The sequence below is a fragment of the Aotus nancymaae genome, unplaced genomic scaffold (genome assembly GCF_030222135.1).
Source record: "Aotus nancymaae isolate 86718 unplaced genomic scaffold, 86718_ANA_hifiasm-v0.15.2.pri h1tg000108l, whole genome shotgun sequence".
Lineage (NCBI taxonomy): Eukaryota > Metazoa > Chordata > Mammalia > Primates > Aotidae > Aotus > Aotus nancymaae.
The window spans coordinates 35,275,304-35,295,837 of NW_026988523.1; the positions used below are offsets into that span (position 1 = coordinate 35,275,304).

General features: G+C 43.5%; 1 protein-coding gene and 1 pseudogene across 3 annotated transcripts; one reads left to right on the forward strand and one right to left on the reverse strand.

The window, feature by feature from the left end:
• Window positions 1-5,752: 5,752 nt before the first annotated feature.
• LOC135272427 (U4 spliceosomal RNA) lies at window positions 5,753-5,858 on the forward strand (annotated as a pseudogene).
• A 3,019-nt stretch (window positions 5,859-8,877) lies between these two features.
• On the reverse strand, window positions 8,878-20,135 carry RIT1 (Ras like without CAAX 1). 3 transcript variants are annotated; one of them, XM_064370627.1, is made up of 6 exons: window positions 19,874-20,135; window positions 18,892-19,040; window positions 18,686-18,742; window positions 14,788-14,861; window positions 14,368-14,559; window positions 8,878-12,026 (listed from the first exon to the last, which is right to left on the reverse strand). In XM_064370627.1, exons 2-6 carry the CDS (start codon window positions 18,995-18,997, stop codon window positions 11,796-11,798), a joined length of 660 nt encoding a protein of 219 aa, XP_064226697.1. In that variant the 5' UTR covers window positions 18,998-19,040; window positions 19,874-20,135; the 3' UTR covers window positions 8,878-11,795. The 3 variants fall into 3 exon arrangements, with proteins under 3 accessions (XP_064226697.1, XP_012305317.1, XP_012305316.1); XM_012449894.2 differs by lacking the exon at window positions 19,874-20,135 and adding an exon at window positions 19,534-19,611; XM_012449893.3 differs by lacking the exon at window positions 19,874-20,135 and adding an exon at window positions 19,114-19,324.
• Window positions 20,136-20,534: the final 399 nt, after the last annotated feature.

Consider the following 20,534-nt stretch of genomic DNA (forward strand, 5'->3'; position numbering starts at 1 on the left):
GTTTATTTTTCAGAAATTCTATTTTTCCTCCTCCAAGCTGATGGGCTTTTGAACCTGTCTATAAGATTAATTGTGTAGCCAGGCACACAATTATGAGGACACGAAGGCATACTGGGTGCGGTGGATCACATCTGTAATCTCAGCACTGTGGGATACTGAAGCAGGTGAATTGCCTGAGGTCAAGAGTTCGAGACCAGTCTGACCAACATGGTGAAACCCCATCTCTACTAAAAACAACAAAATTAGCCAGGCATGGTGGCATGCGCCTGTAATCCCAGCTACTTGGAAGGCTGAAGCAAGGGAATTGCTTGAACCAGGGAGGTGGAGGTTACAGTGACCTGAGATTGCACCACTGCACTCTAGCCTGGGCAACAGAGCGAGACTCCATCTCAAAAAAAAAAAAAAAAAAAAAGAATGATCAATAGACTTTGGAGGACACAGGGGAAAGGGTGGCGGGGGGTGCGGTGAGAGATAAAAGACTACACATTGGGTACAGGGTACACTGCTCTGGTGATGGGTGCACCAAAATCTCAGAAATCACCACTAAAGAACTTATCCATGTAACCAAATACCACCTGTTCCCCAAAAAACCAATTTAAAAAAAAGGGAGAGAACAGTGTTTTTCTACAAAAAAAATTAAATTGTGTGAATTAATTGCTTATATAGTCAAAAGATCAGTAGAAAATGGGTGATGCTTTTTTTTTTTTGAGAAGGAATTTTTTGTTTTTAAAAGTTCAGCTTTTTATTGAACACATTATGAAAGAGGTTTAGTCAAAAAGGCCGAAGCCCATGTCATCATCAGACTCCTCGGATTCTTCTTTCTTTGCTTCCACTTTCTTCTCCTGAGCTGGAGCAGCAGCGGAGCGGGCAGGACCTCCTGTACCTCCCTCCTTGAACCAGGGAGATGGAGATTGCACTCCAGCCTGGGCAACAAATCGAGACTCCATCTCAAAACAAACAAACACACAAAACTAGGACCAGGCGCAGTAGCACACGCCTGTCATCCCAGCACCTTGGGAGGTTGGGGCAGGAGGATTGCTTGAGCCCAGGAGTTCAAGACCAGCCTGGGCAACAGTGAGACCTCGTCTCTACAAAAATGAAAAACTTAGCCGGGCATGGTGGTGTGCACCTGAAGTCCTGGCTACTTGGGAGGCTGAGGTGGGACATTCCTTGAGCCCAGCAGTTCAAGGGTTCAGTAAGTAATGAAGTTCAAGGCTTCATTGTGACACTGCGCTCCAGCCTGGGTGACGGTGTGAGACCCTGTCTCAAGAAAAAAGAAAAAGAAAATTGGAATAGAAAAAAGAAAAAAAAAGTCAAGATTCCAAAATCTTAACAATTATTTTGTCTCCTCTTTGTTTTATTTTATTTTACTTTTTTACCACAGCTCCCACCTCCTCTTTATTTTTATTATTTATTCACTTATTTTTATAAACAGAGACAGGGTCTTGCTCTGTTGATCAAGGTCTTGAATTCCCGGCCTCAAGCTATCCACCTGCCTCAGCCTTCCAAAATGCTGGGATTACAGGCATGAGCCACTATGCCCAGGCCCATTTTGTCTTCTGAGCTTATTTCCTGTGCATATTTTTCCTGATACATCACTCGGGATCAATGTAGAAAATATGTAAAAAAAAAAGGTACAAGTTATAGAAACAGGGGAAACCCACTTAGAAGCAAGCATTGCTAACTTTGGCACATCTTCCAATTTGTTTTAATTACCTTATGATTGCAATCATGGTATGTATATAATTTTATATATTACTTTTTTCTAGATGACAGTCTTAAAAATAATGTCATCATATAACAATGATGGTAAGATTATCTTCGCACTCAGGATACTTTTGGCTACAATTAACAGGAAACCCAATTCAAGTTGGCTTAAACATTAAGAAAATGCATCAGGTCACCTAACTGGAAGTCCAAAGGTGGGGCAGGCTTCAGAATTGACTTCTGCAAAGGTCACTAATACTGTCAAGGACTCAGATTCCTTCTGCGAGCCCACCCTGACGTCCAGTGTCAGCTTCATCCTGTGGCTTTCATCTGATGAACAACTCCCAAAGCTTCTTGCTTCACCTCCAGGTGGGAAGAGGAGATGGCTCAGGACCTCTCCCAGAAAAATAAGGTAGCCTTATTCCCAGAATAAATTCCGAAAAGCCTCTAGCAATCCTCTTCTCTGGTTTTGCTGATCCAAAATGTATCCAGTGATCTTTTCTGAACCAAACATTGACAAGGAGGTTGAAATTTTCTTTAGATCACTTAGGACTGCCCTGGAGCTGGGTGTGGGAAAAAGGTGAATTATTTAACAAAATGTCAGTTTTTCTGGAAGGAGAAGTAGATGCTGGGCGGGCAGTCAACCTAGAGCACTGCGGTAGTCCACCCTATCCTCATTCCGGGTTTCATTTTCCATGGTTTCACTTACCCACAGTACAACACAATAAGATACCCTGTTTTGAGAGACCACAGTCATATAACTTTTATTACAGTGTATTCTTATAATTATTCTATTTTATTAGATTGTTAATAATCTCTTGCTGAATCTAATTTATACATTTAACTTTATTATAGATACGTATGTATAGGAAAAAAGTATATATAGAATTTGATACTAACCATGATTTCAGGCATCCTCTGGGGGTCTATGAATATGTATCCCTTATGGATAAAGGGGAGCTAGTGTACCCTGTTTTTTGTATGTTTGTTTGTTTGTTTGAGACAGAGTCTAGCTAGCACTGTTGCCCAGGTTGGAGTGCAGTGGCGTGATCTCGGCTCACTGCAACCTCTGCCCGGGTTCAAGCGATTCTCCTGCCTCTGCCTCCCAAGTAGCTGGGATTACAGGCACACCGCCACGCCCGGCTAATTTTTGTATTTTTAGTAGAGACAGGGTTTCTCCATATTGGCTGGGAAGGTCTCAAACTCTTGACCTCGCGATCCACCCACCTCGGCCTCCCAAAGTGCTGGGGTTACAGGTGTGAGCCACCAGGCCTGGTCTTGTTTTTTTTTGTTTTTGTTTTTGAGACAGAGTCTTGCTCTGTCACCCTACCACTGCTGGAGTGCAGTGGTGCGATCTGGACTTAGGGCCACCCTGCACCTCCCGAGTTCAAGCAATTCTCCTGCCTCAGTCTCCCAAGTAGCTGGGACTACAGGTGTGCCACCATGCCTGGCTAATTTTTGTATTTTTAGTAGAGATGGGGTTTCACCATATTGATCAGGCTGGTCTTGAACTCCTAACCTCGTGATCCACCTGCCTCAGCCTCCCAAAATGCTGGGATTACAGGCGTGAGCCACCGCACCCAGCCTGTACCTTGTTTTCTATAGACCTCTCACGCCAAGGTACTTTCTCATGTGATCTCCTTATAATAAATGCCCAGAAAAGAGTTGCCCATCTAGTCGGGGCCTCCAGTACTGCTCTCATCCATCCCCCATAGCTTGTGGTCTGAGAAGGCAAACAGCCTAGTGCTTGGAGTCCTCTTTGAATATTTCAAGAGCAATGTAAGTTTAGACATAGGGCATAATTTTTCAGAAAACTGAGAAAATATCGATTCTTAACTAGTATAACTTTTAACAGTATAACTGATGAACATCCCAATTGCCTAACGCTGTCTATACTAGGGTCAATACCACCTTCCAGGCACCTCTAAGAATTGCTCAAAACTGCATGGCCTTCGGGAAACAAAGTCCTAGAGGAAGTCCTTTTTTTTTTTTTTTGTTTAGAGACAGGGTTTCACCATTTTGGCCAGGCAGATCTCGAACTCCTGACCTCAAGTGATCCACCCGCCTCAGCCTCCCAAAGTGCTGGGATTACAGGCATGAGCCACCGTGCCCGGCCTCCTAGAGGAAGTCCTAAGGCTCAACAGGCCCAGGATTAGATGTGCCAACAGGAAATTTTTGGGGTTTTTTATTTTTTATTTTATTTATTTTTTTAGAGACAGGGTTTCACCATGTTGGTCAGGCTGGTCTTGAACTCCTGACTTCAGGTGATCCTCCTGCCTCAGCCTCCCAAAGTGCTGGGATTACAGGCGTGAGCCACCTTGCCCAGCCAACAGGAAATTTTGAATAAAAGTGTGGGAATTCATGAGCAAGTCTTGTGTCTAAGCCTAGGGAGCTGGTAATTCGCCTCAAATAGTACTTTTTTTTCCTTTTGTTTTTAGACAGAGTCTTGCTTTGTCGCCCAGGCTGGAGTCCAGTGGCACAGTCATAGCTCACTGCAGCATCGACCTTCTGGGTTCAAGCAGTCCTTCCACCTCAACCTCTCAAGTAGCTGGGACTATAGACGCACGCCAGCACGTCCAGCTAATTTTTACATTTTTGTAGAGATTGGGGTCTTGCTATGTTGCCCAGGCTAGTCTTGAACTGCTGGCCTTAAGTGACCCTCCCACCTCAGCCTTCCAAAGTGCTGAGATCACAGGCGTGAGCCACCACACCCGGATAAAACTGGACATCTTCATGATTTACATTCACTCACATCAAATCAGCTTCTTCTCAGGCATTTTTCCAAGTTAACATTTAATTATTGTTTACCAAGAAGTTGAAATTGCTGTGTCCCTCGCTTCTTCTCATTCTCCCACCATTCAATCCAAATCCCTGTCAGATTTTGCACGTTAGAATTAGAGGTGTCCACTGAAAAGAACTGAGACTCTGAGAACCGTGAGCTTGCTTTTTTTCACTGTTGAATTCCCAATGCCAACACATTGCCTGGCATGCAGCAGGTACCCAATAAAGGCAGGCAGGCAAGGAACAAGAGATGGTCTGGGAAGCAGACGTAAAGCAAACACGAAAAGGCTTCGTTTCTTCTTCCTACTTATTCTGAGTTGGAGTTTCAAAAGAAGTTTGGTATAATGATGAGTTTTGGTTTTGGTTTTGTGTTTTGGTGGTGGTGGTAGGTATGTGTTAGTTGCAACTAGATTCATCTATGTCTCTTCAGGAGTCAAAGGCCATGAAAGTAAGAGTGTCCAGAATGTTTTGGGTGGGACTGCACAAGTTACTTCTCTGGCTGACCAGATTGATCCGCATGGCTTCCCGGGCAGCAGAGATTTTATGTTGGATTGCAGTGTATTGAGCACTTGGACCCAACGTTTTTTTGTTGTTTTTTTTTTTTGAGACGGAGTTTCGCTCTTGTTACCCAGGCTGGAGTGCAATGGCGCGATCTCGGCTCACCGCAACCTCCGCCTCCTGGGTTCAGGCAATTCTCCTGCCTCAGCCTCCTGAGTAGCTGGGATTACAGGCACGCGCCACTATGCCCAGCTAATTTTTTTTGTATTTTTAGTAGAGATGGGATTTCACCATGTTGACCAGGATGGTCTCGATCTCTTGACCTCGTGATCCACCCGCCTCGGCCTCCCAAAGTGCTGGGATTACAGGTTTGAGCGACCGCGCCCGGCTGGACCCACCCTTATATAAGCCACACATTTCTCTGCCTCTGCCCCTTCACCTGCACACTCCTCTGCCAAGAAACTAGGGAAAACATTTTGTCAGAGATGTTTTGGAGCTGAAGTTTTTCTTCTGGCTCAGAGCAAACTGCAATAAACTCTGGCAATAACCAGCTCCAGGAAGTGCAGGAAATGACACATATCCCCACTGCAGCAGCTTTTGTTCAAAAAACCGGGTGACTTCATGATATGATCATGCGTGCTGTGGAATATACGCACTGAACCAAAAGCTCCTCAGGAGGTTTTTTTAAGCAAAGATTATTAGACAAAGCTAAAACAGTTCAGTAATTTTGTCTCAAGGCCAACTCATGTTGAAAAGTTGATCGGATATCTTTGTACAGAGGCAGGATCACAGCCAATGAGGCATGATTATTGCTAATTGAAAACTTTTCCCAATACCCTGGCATTGGCAATTTTTGATAGTCTCTACGGAGACTGAATTTCAAAAACAAAAGTTGATTGTAAATTTCTTTTCTTTTTCAGATGAAGTTTTGCTCTGTTGCCCAGGCTGGAGTGCAGTGGCATGATCCTGGCTTACTGCAATTTGTCTTCCGGGTTTATGTGATTATCCTGCCTCAGCCTCCCGAGTAGCTGGGATTACAGGCAACTGCCACCACACCTGGCTAATTTTGTATTGTTTTTTTTGCTCTTGTTACCCAGGCTGGAGTGCAATGGCGTGATCTCGGCTCACCACAACCTCCGCCTCCTAGGTTCAGGCAATTCTCCTGCCTCAGCCTCCTGAGTAGCTGGGATTACAGGCACGCGCCACCGTGCCCAGCTAATTTTTTGTATTTTTAGTAGAGACAGGGTTTCACCATGTTGACCAGGATGGTCTCGATCTGTTGACCTTGTGATCCACCCGCCTCGGCCTCCCAAAGTGCTGGGATTACAGGCATGAGCCACCGCGCCCAGCTAATTTTGTATTTTTAGTAGAGACAGGGTTTCACCATGTTGGCTAGGCTGGTTTTGAATTCCTGACCTCAAGTGATCCACCTGCCTCGGCCTCCCAAAGTGATGGGATGAAGGGCATGAGCCACCATGCCTGGCAAGATTTCAAATTTCTGTATGAGTTTGGAAAAGGGGTAACACTACCAATGACTTATTATTATTTACTCTAGTAAATTTAAATTTACTATTATTATTTAGTCTACTAAATTTACTAATTCCTTCCTTTTCTGAATTCCCATAACATTTCTAGTTTGAAACTATAACTTATTACATTAAGACTGATCTCTAGTTGTTTTATATATACAAATTTTATCGAAGCTCCAGAGCAGGGATTATATATATATATATATTTTATATACAGTTTCACTACTGCCCAGGCAGTGACATGATCCTGGCTCACTGTAACCTCCGCCTCCTGAGTTCAAGCGATTCTTGTGCCTCAGCCTCCTGAGTAGCTGGGAATAGTCACAGGCCACCATGCCCAGGTTTTTTTTCTTTTTTTTTGGAGACAGAGTCTTGCTCTGTCACCAGGCTGGAGTGCAGTGGCAACCTCGGTTCACTGCAACTTCCGCCTCCTGGGTTCAGGTGATTCTCTTGCCTCAGCCTCCTGAGTAGCTGGGACTACAGGTATGCGCCACCACGCCCAGCTAATTTTTGTATTTTTAGTAGAGATGGGGTTTCACCATGCTGGCCAGGAGTCTTGATCTCCTGACCTCGTGATCTGCCTGCCTTGGCCTCCCAAAGGGTTGGGATTACAGGCATGAGCCAGCGTGCCAAGCCTTTTTTTTTTTTTTTTTTTTGTATTTTAGTAGAGACAGGGTTTCCCCATGTTTCTCAAGCTGGTCTCAAACTCCTGAGCTCAGGCAATCTGCCTGCCTCCACCTCCCAAAGTGCTAGGATTACAGGCATGAGCCACCATGCCGGCCCATATTCTATATTCCCCTGATACTCTACGTTCCTTTGAATCCCCCACAGCTCTTTTAAACAGTGCTTAATGCATGGAAGAGGCTTATAAATAATTCACCTGAAATTCTATTACCTATTCTAACAGAGGTTAGAAAACGGAATGCCAAGCCAGGCATGGTGGCTCATGCCTGTAATCCCAACACTGGGAGGCCGAGGTGGGCAGATTACTTGAGATCAGGAGTTTGAGACCAGCCTAGCCAACACGGTGAACCCTGTCTCTACTAAAAGTACAAAAAATTAGCCAGGCGTGGTGGTGCACACCTGTAACCCCAGCTACTTGGGCGGCTGAGGCACAAGGATCACTTGAACCCAGGAGGCAGAGGATGCACTAAGCTGAGATGGTGTTACTGCACTCCAGCCTGGGCGACAGAAGGAGACTCTGTTTTGAAAAAATAAAAGTTAAATAACGAGGACAAAAAAATCCACTCCTCGGCCAGGTGAGGTGGCTCAAGCCTGTAATCCTAGCACTTTGGAAGGCTGAGGCAGGAGGATCACTTGAGGCCAGGAGTTCAAGACCCACCTCTACAAAAAAATGTAAAAATCTCACACGGAGTGGTGGTACATGCCTGTAGTCCCAGCTGAAGAGGCTGAGGCAGGAGGATCACCTTAAACTCAGGAGTTCAAGGTTACAGTGAGCCATGATCACACCACTGCACTCCAGCCTAACAGACAGAAGGAGATTGTCTTTTTTAAACCAAAACAGGCTGTGTGCAGTCTCACGCTTATAATCCCAGCACTTTGGGAGGCTGAGGTGGTGGATCACTTGAGGTCAGGAGTTCAAGACCAGGCTGGTCAAACTGGTGAAACCCTGTCTCTACTAAAAATACAAAAATTGGCAGGGCATGGTGGCTCACGCCTGTAATTCCAGCCCTTTGGGAGGCCAAGGTGGGTGGATCATCTGAGGTCAGGAGTTTGAAACCACCTTGACCAACAGGTAAAACATCTCTAAAAAACAAAACAAACAAATACAAAAATTACCTGCTCATGGTGGTGCGCATCTATAATCCCAGCTACTCAGGAGGCTGAGGTGAGAGAATCACTTGAACCCAGGGAGCAGGGGCTGCAGTGAACCCAGATCACGCTACTGGACTGCAGCCTGGGCAAGAGTAAGACTCTGTCTCAAAACAAAAAAAACAACATTTGTTTAATGTCCAAACTATGTCCTCTCTACCAACACTGGTGACCATTTAGAGTAATGGAGATAAAATGACCTTCATGTAAAAAATTATCACTCTTTCAATTCTCATTTAGTATATATACTTATAACAACTTTAAGTAACCCTTGTCAGGTAGCAAATGTGCTGTCATTTTCCATATGTGTTTTTCCTGTCTGCTCCCAAGAGGTGATCTCTTCAAATGAATGAGGACTCCATGGCATGCTCTCTAGCACTTGACATAGGTGTTTTGTACATGGTGGGCACTCAAATTTTTTGAATTTGTATTTTCCAGAATGTAACATCTCATGGTATGTTTTTCTTAACCCTTTTGCAATGATTCCAAAAATTCTACCCACTGATAGGTAAGTAAAGGAAAGCCCAAGTTGTTTAAAAGTTTTGTATTATGTCATACAAACTGTCTTCACATACAAGTGCATTAAAAAACCTTTTCCCTCTTCCTCCTCCCCAAACATCACAGTAGACCAATTTTTGCTAATATATGACAAAGTTGAAACATATGTCCCCTGTGAATTCTAAACAGCTAATTCTAGACACTAACATCTGGATCTCATAATTTACTGGTCTGGTATGGACATGAACAGTTCTAGTGCCTTTCAACTTATCCCTGAATTTTTCTTTTCAAAGTTCTAGGCAGTAATTTTAATGCCCTCAAATTGGATAAAGCTGATTACTTAGAGCTTATAAATTAGCTACACTTTGACACTTAGAGCTATGACTTATGCATATTATACCTGTCAAACTACCTAGCACCTCCAATAGAACTCTTCAGTACTATGGATGGACTAATTAATACAAGCATTTAATATATGACAGTGATAGTCTTAAAAACACCTATTTGTTATTTTCCTTATATATAATCCAAATTCCCTTCTATCCTTCTGGCAATATTCTCTACTGCCTGACTACCTTAATTATATGGTGTTGGCCAGGCGCAGTGGCTCATGCCTATAAACGCAGCACGTTGGGAGGCCAAGGCAGGCAGATCACAATGTCAGGAGTTCGAGAACAGCCTGGCCAATATGATGAAACTCTGTCTCTACTAAAAATACAAAAATTACCCGGGCGTAGTGGCGGGCACCTGTAGTCCCAGCTACTCGGGAGGCTGAGGCAGGAGAATCACTTGAACCTGGGAGGCAGAGGTTGCAGTGAGCTGAGATTGCGCCACTGCACTCCAGCCTGGGTGACAGAGTGAGACTCCATCTCAAATAATAATAATAATAATTATTATTATTATTATTATACAGTGTCAATTTCTTGCTTGGACCAGGTGGTGGCTCATGCCTGTAATCCCAGGATATTGGGAGGATTGCTTGAGCCCAGGAGCTCGAGATCAGCCTGGGCAAAATAGTGAAACCTCATGTCTATTAAAATACATATATATATTGCTTAATGCTAATAAAAATTCCCTAGGTCATTAGTAATAAGCTATGGCATTAAACTTAAAAGGTGCTAAACCAGTTTAAATGTAAAACATTCTCATAATAGAATTGCACTGTATTTCTTTTCTACTTTTTGATGCTTTTCCAAAGTGCTATAGTTCCTGTGAGATTTTTGTCCTGTACAGAATCAAATTCTAGGTCTTTCATTTTTGGATGGCTTGAGTACCATAAAGCATGATTTATTTGGTAACAAAAATGTTTCCAGGAGCTTCAAAAGGGACCACTACTCAGAGCCAAAAAGGTTCCAACAGTCACTTTTCTTTAAATCTAGAACATTTATCATTAGTTTATAAAGAAAAACACAACTCTGTCCTATTTCCTCTAATAAAAATGGAAAACATTAAGATGAGCTGCGTGCTTATCAAGCGGTGCTACACAGTCATCTTCTTAGTTTCTAGTTGACATGAACATTGCTTCAGTGACATTTAATATTCAACATGTGATACATTACTCTTAGCACTTTTGCATTTACTCTCCACATATAACAAGGTCAGATATCAAAATAGTCCTGATCTTAAAACAGAGAATTCACTACCAATATTTAAAGCTGTTTCTTCCTAGGATGACAGTTTCTCAACTATGCACAGGAAGCAAAGTGGTATTCCCTTAGGATAAACTTGGTCAAGGCTCAGATAACCCTGAGGTGAACTTAGCAAAGTCCTTGTAAAGAAATCTTCAGATGAGACGCCACCTATGTGAATTTTAAAGCTTTTAAGAGTGACCCATTAAACAGAAATAGGAGATTTTGTTAGAGCACTGAGTCTAGTGATTGTCCACATCAATCACTAGACTCAGTGCTCTAACAAAATCTTTTTTGGGTAAAATTTTACCCAAACCCCTGATATCTCTTCTGTATGGAAAACATAATCAGTGATGAAGGGCCGGAAAAAAACATCTTTCCACTGTAGCTCTTCTACAGAGCACAAAGTAGGAGGAGGCAATTAATATACACACGCTGGGTGTGCACCTGTGGGGAAAAAATTAACCTGTACAAGGCAATGGCTGACCCAACTGCAAATTTTGATTGAACAAGTTTAGTAATACAGTTATGATTCTCAAAATGTCTACTATTGCAGGTAAAAAAAGAAAACCCTGAAATGAAGAGTAAATTAACTTCCTAGGAGAAACCTTCATCACATTTTATATGTTTCTGACTGTTCTCACTCATCCCAGTGCATTGGGGTAAAATGTGCACTTCTTAGATAAGCCAAGCTTGTACTGAGAATACTGTTCTGAGCCTACCTTTCTAAGTCCCTGCAAACAGATAGCCCAACTTTCCTACATCTCACCCTCCACAGTCTGCAACAGGAGGCAGCCCCACAGTATCTGCTGAAATTTGGCACTGATCTCATTAGCCCCGATTTCCCTATATGATTTTTTTTCAGTCTCTAGGAAGCATAGTGTGAACAGAAGAGACTGAGGTCTTTCTCTGGGATAGTCCCAGGAAACTGAAATTGAAGGATAATGTGGAGTGCAGGGCAAAAAACTTCCCTTGTGAACTTAGTCAACCATACATGGTATACATACATATTCTTCTGGGTATAAACAAATTTACATAATTAATATCAGCGCAACAGAACCCAAAACATTGGTAGATCAAATTCTAATGTGACAATTTAAAAGCAGACAGTGCTCCACTGGGTTAATAAATCATACTTAACAGACAATACTTTAAATACCACATCATTAAAAACTCCTAGTAGGCACGTCCCTCTTATCAGTTACTTTTAAAACAAGGGTCCTAACAGGAGAAAGAGCGAGCACCATGCTCATTACTGCAGGTTACTGGACTGCTTTGAAACAGCACTGCAGTTCACAGATGAACACTTCACATCTTCTCTTCAAGTTACTGAATCTTTCTTCTTCCGGAATGGTGATTTTAGCCTCTTCCATACACTGTTTTTGGGCTTAGATTTTTTCTCCATGGCCAGTACTGCTTCCTTTTCTTTCCTACGTATCTCCCGTACAAGAGCATGGAAAACATCATCAATGTAGTAGCGGTATGCAGCAGAGGTCTCAAAAAAGGGACAGCTGAATTCTCGGGCCAATGCCAATCCTTCTTCCTTGGTGACCTTTAAAAGCAAAACATGAGAAAAAGTTGTCCCAAAACCTGAATGCACCACCACCTTAACAGAAAGCTTCTCAACTCTGGAGGTGTTCAAGCAGACAGCACTGATTTTTATAATTCTGGGAGGCTAAATTACATGACTTTCAGGTTTCTTCTGCCTTCAAATAATATGATTCCATTTCTAGTCTATTTTTGAGATATTTTTTGGAACAGAAAATAGTTATAGATATCAAATACACAATCTTAATTCTCCCCACACTTTTTATTTTAAGAAAGAAAAGGACAGGCACGGTGGCTCATGCCTATAATCCCAGCACTTTGGGAGGCCAAGGTGGGCAAATCACCTGAGGTCAGGAGTTTGAGACCAGTCTGACCAACAGGAAGAAACCCCGTAAACCCCGTCTCTACTAAAAATATAAAATTAGCCAGGCGTGGTGGTACATGCCTATAATCCCAGCTACTCAGGAGGCTAAGGCAGGAGAATTGCTTCATCCCAGGAGGCAAAGGTTGCAGTGAGCTGAGATCATGCCATTGTACTCTAGCCTGGGTAACAAGAGTGAAACTCCATCTCTCCAAATAAAAAAAAAAAAAAGAAAGAAAAATAGGCTCGGTTTGGTGGCTTGCACCTATAATTCCAGAACTTTGAGAGGCTGAGGCAGAAGGATTGCTTGAGCCCAAGAGCTTGGGACCAACCTGGGTTGGTAAGACCCTATATCTACAAAATTTGTTTAAAAAATTAGCTGGGGCCAGGCACAGTGGCTCACAACTGTAATCCTAATACTTTGCAAGACTGAGGCAGGTGGATTACTTGAGGGTCTGGGGTTTGAGACCAGCCTGGCCAACATGATAAAACCCTGTCTCCACTTAAACAAACAAACAAAAAAAACCTGGGCATGGTGGAGGACACCTGTAATCCCAGTTACTCATGAGGCTGAGGCAGGACAATCACTTTGGACCCGGGAGGTGGAGGTTGTAGTGAGCCACTGCACTCCAGCCTGGGTGACAGAGTGAGACTCCACTTCAAAAAAAAAAAAAAAATTAGCTGGATGTGGTGGTATACATCTGTGCTATCAGCTACTCAGGAGACTGAGCTAAGAGGATTGCTTGAGCCCAGGAGGTCAAGGCTGCAGCGAGCCATGTTTGCGCCACTGCACTCCAGCCTCAGTGACAGAGCAAAACACAGTCTCAAGGAAAAAAAAGAACAGCTGGGTACGGTGGCTCATGCCTGCAATCCCAGCACTTTGGGAGGCTGAGGCGGGTGGATCACGAGGTGAGAAGTTCGAGACCAGACTGGCCAACATGGTGAAATCTCGTCTTTACTAAAATACAAAAATTAGCTGGGCATGGTGGCAGGTACCTGTAATCCCAGCTACTCAGGAGGCTGAGGCAGGAGAATCACTTGAACCCAGGAGGCAGAGGTCACAGTGAGCCGAGATTGCAGCACTGCACTCCTGCCTGGGCAACACAGTGAGACTCTGTCTCAAAAAAAATTTTTTTAATAAAAATAAAGAAAAAAGAAAAAGAAACACAAGGGAAGGGAGATATATACTTACACTAAAATATTGAAAACTCTTAGGAGTCCATAATTGATATACCTAATTACGGATATTCCATAATTTCTACTTTTGGATAGTTAGGCTGTTTCTTATTCTCTGCGACATAAATAGCTTTGCAATGAACATGTCATATATAAATCCCTGAAAATTTTTTCCCAATGGGGATTAACTGAGAAGCATGATGAATTTGACTACTACCAAACTACTTCCAGCCAGGTGTGGTGGCTAACACTTGTAATCCCAACACTTTGGGAGGCCGAGGCAGAAAGCTCACTTGAGGCCAGATGCTCAAGACCAGCCAGGGCAACATAGTGAGATCCTGTCTCCACAAAAAGTAAAAAAATTAGCCAGGAGTGGTGGCACACACCTGTGGTCCCAGCTACCCTCAAAGCTGAGGTGGGAAGATCGCTTGAGCTGGGGAGGTAGAGGCTGCAGTGAGCTGTAGTCTGAATCTCACTGCAACCTCCACCTCTCCAGCTCAAGGAATCCTCCCACCTCAGCCTCCCAACTAGCTGGAACCACATGTGCACGCACCACTATGCCCAGCTATGTTTTTTTTTGTATTTTTTTGTATGTAGAGATGGGGTTTCGCCATGTTGCTCAGGCTGGTCTCGAACTCCTGAACTCAAGCAGTCCGCCCACCTTGGCCCCACAAAGTGCTGGGATTACAGGCATGAGCCATCTCACCCAGCCTGATTTTCTATTTGAAGGCAAAAGAATCTGTAAGCCAAGAAACAAAAATGACTTATTACATAAGATTATAGACAGTATTTTCTTCTCTATCCTCACCTGTCTTAGTTGTTTGAGGTCTGACTTGTTTCCCACAAGAACCACAGGTGTATCATCAGTACGTCGAACTCGATAAATAAGCTGTTTAAACTCACGAACTTCATGGAAACTTCGACGATCCGTGATAGAGTAACAGATAATAAACCCTTCTCCTGCCCTCATATACTGGTCCCGCATGGCTGTAAACTCTGCCTATAGGAAAAAAAGGGTCATTATGTACTGATGCAACCTAGCACTACTACACACACAATTAGCTATTTATTTCAGATTTTTAAAAATGCATGTCAATTACCTGCTATCCTGAGTCAGAGTGCATGAAAAATTAAGAGAGATAAACTAGTGATCTTCTCTGCATAGGCCTTCCCCTCCCCTTTACTAGAGTAAAAAAGCCTTTACTCGTAACATTCTGGGATTTAATACCTGTCCAGCTGTATCCAAAATGTCCAGATTGGCAGGCTCATCATCAATACGGATCCTGATTTTATAAGCATCTTCTACAGGAGGGAAGAAAGGTGTACTATAGTCATAAATGCAGGAAGAAATGCCTATTTAAAACTCATTTTACAGAGTAGTAGGTTCAACTCAAATTCATTAAATGCCCAAATTTTCTCAGGAAGCATGCCCAGCCTAATTCACTATTTTCTAAATAATCGAGAGTTTTGTAATTTCTCTTTTCTGAAAGCAAATTTACTTACGCACATTATTATAGTAACCTTAGAAAACACCACTCAACATTTTATTCACTTAACAACTGCTGTTTACATCTCGATGTATTTCCTTTTAACATTTTTTTCTTGAATTCTTGCTTCTGACTCTTCCTCAAAGATGAAGAGCCAACTAAATCAATGCTTCTCAATAATTCATTAGGATTAGTGAGTTGTGAAATCTACTTAATGGGCTGAGACCAGCACTAAAATAAACAAGCAGAAACTTAATAAAAGTAGAAAATACCAGAGTGGGCCGGGCATGGTGGCTCACGCCTGTAATCCCAGCACTGTGGGAGGCAGAGGAGGGAGGATCACGAGGTCAAGAGATCAAGACCATCCTGGCTAACATGGTGAAACCCCGTCTCTACTAAAAATACAAATATTAGCTGGGCGTGGTGGCGTAAGCCTGTAGTCCCAGGTACTTGGGAGGCTGAGGCGGAAGAGTCACTTGAACTCGGAGGCGGAGGTTGCAGTGAGCTGAGATTGTGCCACTGCACTCCAGCCTGGCAACAGAGCAAGACTCTGTCTCAGAAAAAAAAAAAAAACAACAGAGTGGGTCAGGTACGGGGGCTCTCATGGCTGTAATCCCAGTGCTTTGGGAGGGCAAGCGGAGATCACTTGAGCTCAAGAGTTCGAGACCAGCCTGGGCAACAGAGCGAGCCTCATCTCTACTAAAAAAACCGAAAATATTAGCTGGGTGTAGTGACACAAGCCTGTAGTCCCACGTATTTGGGAGGCTGAGGTGGGAGGATCACTTGAACCCAGGAGGTCCAGGCTGCAGTGAGCCAAGATCACACCACTGCACTCCAGCCTGGGCAAAAGAGTGAATGCCTGTCTCAAAAAAAAAAAAAAAAAAAAAGAAAGAAAAGAAAAGAAAAGAAAAAGAGGTAAGTGAAGTTACATAATATTTTAGTTACTTATACACGTGTACTTGTGTATATAATTTAATACATACATATGCACACATTTATATACTTTTTTTTTGAGACAGTCTTACTCTGTTGCTCAGGCCAGAGTGCAGTTGTGCGATCCTGGCTCACTGCAACCTCTACCTTCTGGGTTCAAGCAATTCTCCCACCTCAGCTTACTGAGTACCTGGGATTACAGGTGTGTGCTACCACACCCAGCTAATTTTTGTATTTTTTTTTTTTTTTTAAATTTTTGTATTTTTAGTAGAGATGGGGATTCACCATGTTGGCCAGTATGGTCTTGAACTCCTGACCTCAGGTGATCTGCCCGCCTTGACCTCCCAAAAGTGATGCGATTACAGGATTACAGGCATGAGCCACCACGCTAAGCCTTGTATGCTTTTATATCTCTACTAGTTACAATGTAAAGTTTTTCTGAGTTTACAGCCACAGTTTGAAACCAAATGCACTAAACTATAAACTCAAGGAGAACAGAAAACGCATCTTTTGGTTCACCACTGTACCCATAGGCTAAGCAGTGCTTGGCACATAACAGAAACTCAGGAGAGTATGTGCTGTTGAGTCAGATAATATTGTCAGGAAAGTAGTTAACTGGGGGAAAATTGATTAAGACAGATAATTTGGGCTGGGCATGATGGCTCATGCCTGTAATCCCAGCATTTTGGGAGGCTAAGACGGGCGGATCACGAGGTCAGGAGTTCAAGACCAGCATGGCCATTATAGTGAAACCCTGTCTCTAATAAAAATACAAAAATTAGCTGGGTGTGGTGGCAGGCGCCTGTAATCCCAGCTATTCGGGAGGCTGAGTCAGGAGAATCTTTGAACCCGGGAGGTGGAGGTTGCAGTGAGCAGAAATTGCGCCACTGCATTCCAGCCTGGGCAACAATGCGAGACTATGTCTCAAAAACAAAAACAAAAACAAAAACAAACATAACTCTTACAGGAGACGACTATTCGAGTTTTACTTTAAAGAAAGGAAAAGATGCTTCTGGAGTTCTCAAGTAAAGTATCACAGGCCCTAAATTCATTTTATTCCTAGAACTCCCACCGTAATTTGAATCTCTGAACAATGTTCTAAATTTGATATAGTACATGAAAAAGTCAAGAAATTCTTCTATTTTTCCCAATCCCTAGAATCATCTACTGTATAAAATGACCACATCCAAGGCTGGGCCACCACAAAACATTATTGGCTTTGTGGGAAACAGAGCAGCAGAGGCCTGACCCAATGAAAATCCTTCCTAGAGAACTAGGATCATGGCAAAGAGTGTCACATACTGAAAACAGTAGTAGTATAGCTGACTTTCTGTGCCCTCTCCTATTCCCATATCCATTTATCTTTCATATTAGAATATAAACTCTTAGAATCAAACCTGCTTCCTTATGGTTTAGGAATGACAGTAATGTTCTTACTCTTTGTAGAGACTAGCAATTAAAAAAACAAAAAGTGAAAGCAAACAAAATGACTTTTTTTAACTCTACTAGCGTTCTGCATCAAGAGTTAAGGACTATTGGCCAGGCGTGGTGGCTCATGCCTGTAATCCCAGCACTTTGGGAGGCCAAGATGGGTCGATCACCTGAGGTCAGGAGTTTTGAGACCAGCCTGACCAACATGGAGAAACCTCGTCTCTGTTAAAAATACAAAGTTAGCCGGGCATGGTGGTGCATGCTTTTAATCCCAGCTACTTGGGAGGCTGAGGTAGGAGAATCGCTTGAACATGGGAGGCAGAGGTCGTGGTGAGCTGAGATCCCGCCATTGCACTCCAATCTGGGCAAGAAGAGCAAAACTCCATCTCAAAAAAAAAAAAAAAAAAGTTAAAGACTATAAAAGACAGGAGGAGGGCTGTGTGCAGTGGCTCATGCCTGTAATCCCAGCACTTTGGGAGGCCGAGGCGGGCGGATCACAAGGTTAGGAGTTCAAGACCAGACTGGCCAATGTGGTGAAACCCCAACTCTAAAAAAATAAATAACTAAAAAAAAAAAAAAAAAAAAATACAAAAATTTAACCGGGCAGTGGTGGTGGCAGGCACCTGTAATCCCAGCTACTCAGGAGGTTGAGGCAGGAGAATCACTTGAACCCAGAAGAGATCACGCCACTGCACTCCAGCCTGGGTGACAGTGCGAGACTCTCACAAAAAAAAAAAAAAAAAAAAAAAAAAAGAAAAAAAAGGTGGGAGAAGGCATTACTATACAATGAACTTAAGATATAAGGAAGCAAACGACGAGCTCCAAGTGCAAGGCGTCCAGGCTCCGCTCATCTGGGTTGTAAGAGTTCAGCAGGCTGGCTCTACTTGTTTTTCTGCTTCCTTTTGTGGAAGTTCAAACCAGCTGACTCACAGTTACAGAGTCAGTCTCAAGTCATGCCCTTAGAGAAGTGACAGCAAGAAAAGGCTTCGTTAAGTGGCCTATATACAACCATAAAAAAATATAACAAAGAGAGTTGTCCCATTAATGTTCAATAAGAGACAGAGACTAAATAAAGATGGCTTATGACATACAGAGTTAAGTCTGGAAAAAAAGAAATATTCACTTGCTTACCAATTGCTGATACCCTTGTTTCTAAATAAATCAGAATTAGACTCCAAAAAAAAAGGCTCAAAATATAAATAGTTACAAACCATTGATACTCATTAAGATATTTTTATGGGGTATATCTGGAAATATAGTGATGATCTGACTTACCAATGGTGGGATCATGATCTTCTGGGAATCGGTGACTGATGAACTGCATGGTCATGGCTTCAACACAAGAAATAAAAGTCAAATCCTCACAAAGGTGACCCATAGAGAGAATTTTAAGTATTAACATTGCAAGATAGCCAGTATCCCATCCGGTCATTTAAGTACTTTTCATCCATACTTCCTGTCAAATGGAAAATGTTACCTACCACTCTTCCCTACACCACCAGCACCCAGCATCACTAGTTTGTATTCCCGTGAGAGCCCGGGGGGGCTGCTGCAGCCGCTACCAACAGGGCGAGTTCCAGAATCCATTGTCCTCTTGGGGCCTTCCTGGGCTGCCCCGAGGAAAAGCCACCTAGAAAAGGAGGAGGAAATGCTTAATCCAGGATGGAGACACCACGGCGGCAGTCCTCAAGCCAGGGCCTTACCTTTCCATACACACTCTGGCCTGTCCCTCTTGCTCACCACTGCACCCTTTCTGGTGGCTCTAAGAAACCCCCCACATCTTCACCCTCCCTCCTAGACAGTTCAGTCACATGACACATCATAGGTTTTACTTTTTCCAAAGAGAAACATAAAAAGATACAAAGAAATTTAGATCCCGGCACAATAGGGACAAGGAGAAAGTTTTGGGAAGAAAAGGATTCCGCCCGTTAGGCCACAGGGGTCCTCTCACGTCCGTGGTACCCGGAGGTTCCACCTCCTCCCCATTCTCCTCCGAGACCCCTCCCGGCCCCCAGCTGCTCTTCCGCCGCCAGACACCCCACCCCTCTGCCTCACAAGCTGATGCCCTGCTGCTCCTGCTGGTCAGTGGGGCCTGGAAGACCACGGCCTGTGGGGTTACCTACCTCGTCTTCCTTCCCTCGCAGAGGATCCAGTACTGACCTGTGACCCCTCCCGCAGCTGGGTAAGATGGCGCCACTGGCGCCCGTCGCGGACGGAGGGGCGGGGCCACCCCATGACGCCCCGCAGCCTGCCCCGCCTTCTTCCCGCCTCTTCCCACCCCTTCCCACCCCAGGTCCCTAAACCGAGTTCCGGGACTCACCGCTAAAGGCCTTCTGGTCACCTAACCAGCCTAGGGTGTATGCACGCACAGACACGGGTAATCAGGAGTAGAAAGTATTTACACAAAATGAAAGAGTACGTGATAACAGACACGCAGGGACACTAAAAACATTAACAACTTACCCAGAGTTGTTTGCTGCTTGTGAAACAAAACGAAACTAATTTGGCATAATACAGTAAGAGGAAGTGAGGAAAGGGGCACTCCCCAAATCCTCCTAACACAGGACTGGGATCAAGATAAATGCTTCATAGCAGAAAAATCACTTTCCCAAAGGAGCAGCCACAAAGACTTGGGCTATTGAAACTTCAATTCATTCTCAAAAACTCGTTGTTCACACTTTCTAATCAGAGTTCTATATTTTAAACACATATAAGACACACAAAACCTGGTTTTAAACAGGCTATTTAGGTAGCACAGGTGCTAGAAGAAACTTACAGTGGAAAATTGTTCTGATGCAGCTCTGCCCACAACGTTTTTTTTTTTTTTTTTTTTTTTTATCGTCCCCCCACCCCCATTACCACAACTGTTTTTTTAAAATGTCTTTCTGGGCCAGGCACGGTGGCTCACGCCTGTAATCCCAGCACTCTGCGAGGCCAAGGAAGGTGGATCACAAGGTCAAGAGATCAACTATCCTGGTTAAAATGGCAAACGCCCCCCTCTACTAAAAATACAAAAAAATTAGCAGGCCATGGTGGCACATGCCTGTAGTCCCAATTACTCATAGGAGGTGGAGGTTGCAGTGAGCTTAGATCAAGCCACTGCACTCCACCCTTGTAACAGGGC

Coding starts and splice junctions, on each gene's coding strand:
- RIT1 (XM_012449893.3), bottom strand. Junction 14,862..18,685: donor AGATCATGATCCCACCATTG/GTAAGTCAGATC, acceptor TCCCTCCTGTAG/AAGATGCTTATAAAATCAGG. Junction 14,560..14,787: donor TTTTGGATACAGCTGGACAG/GTATTAAATCCC, acceptor TTTTTCCTATAG/GCAGAGTTTACAGCCATGCG.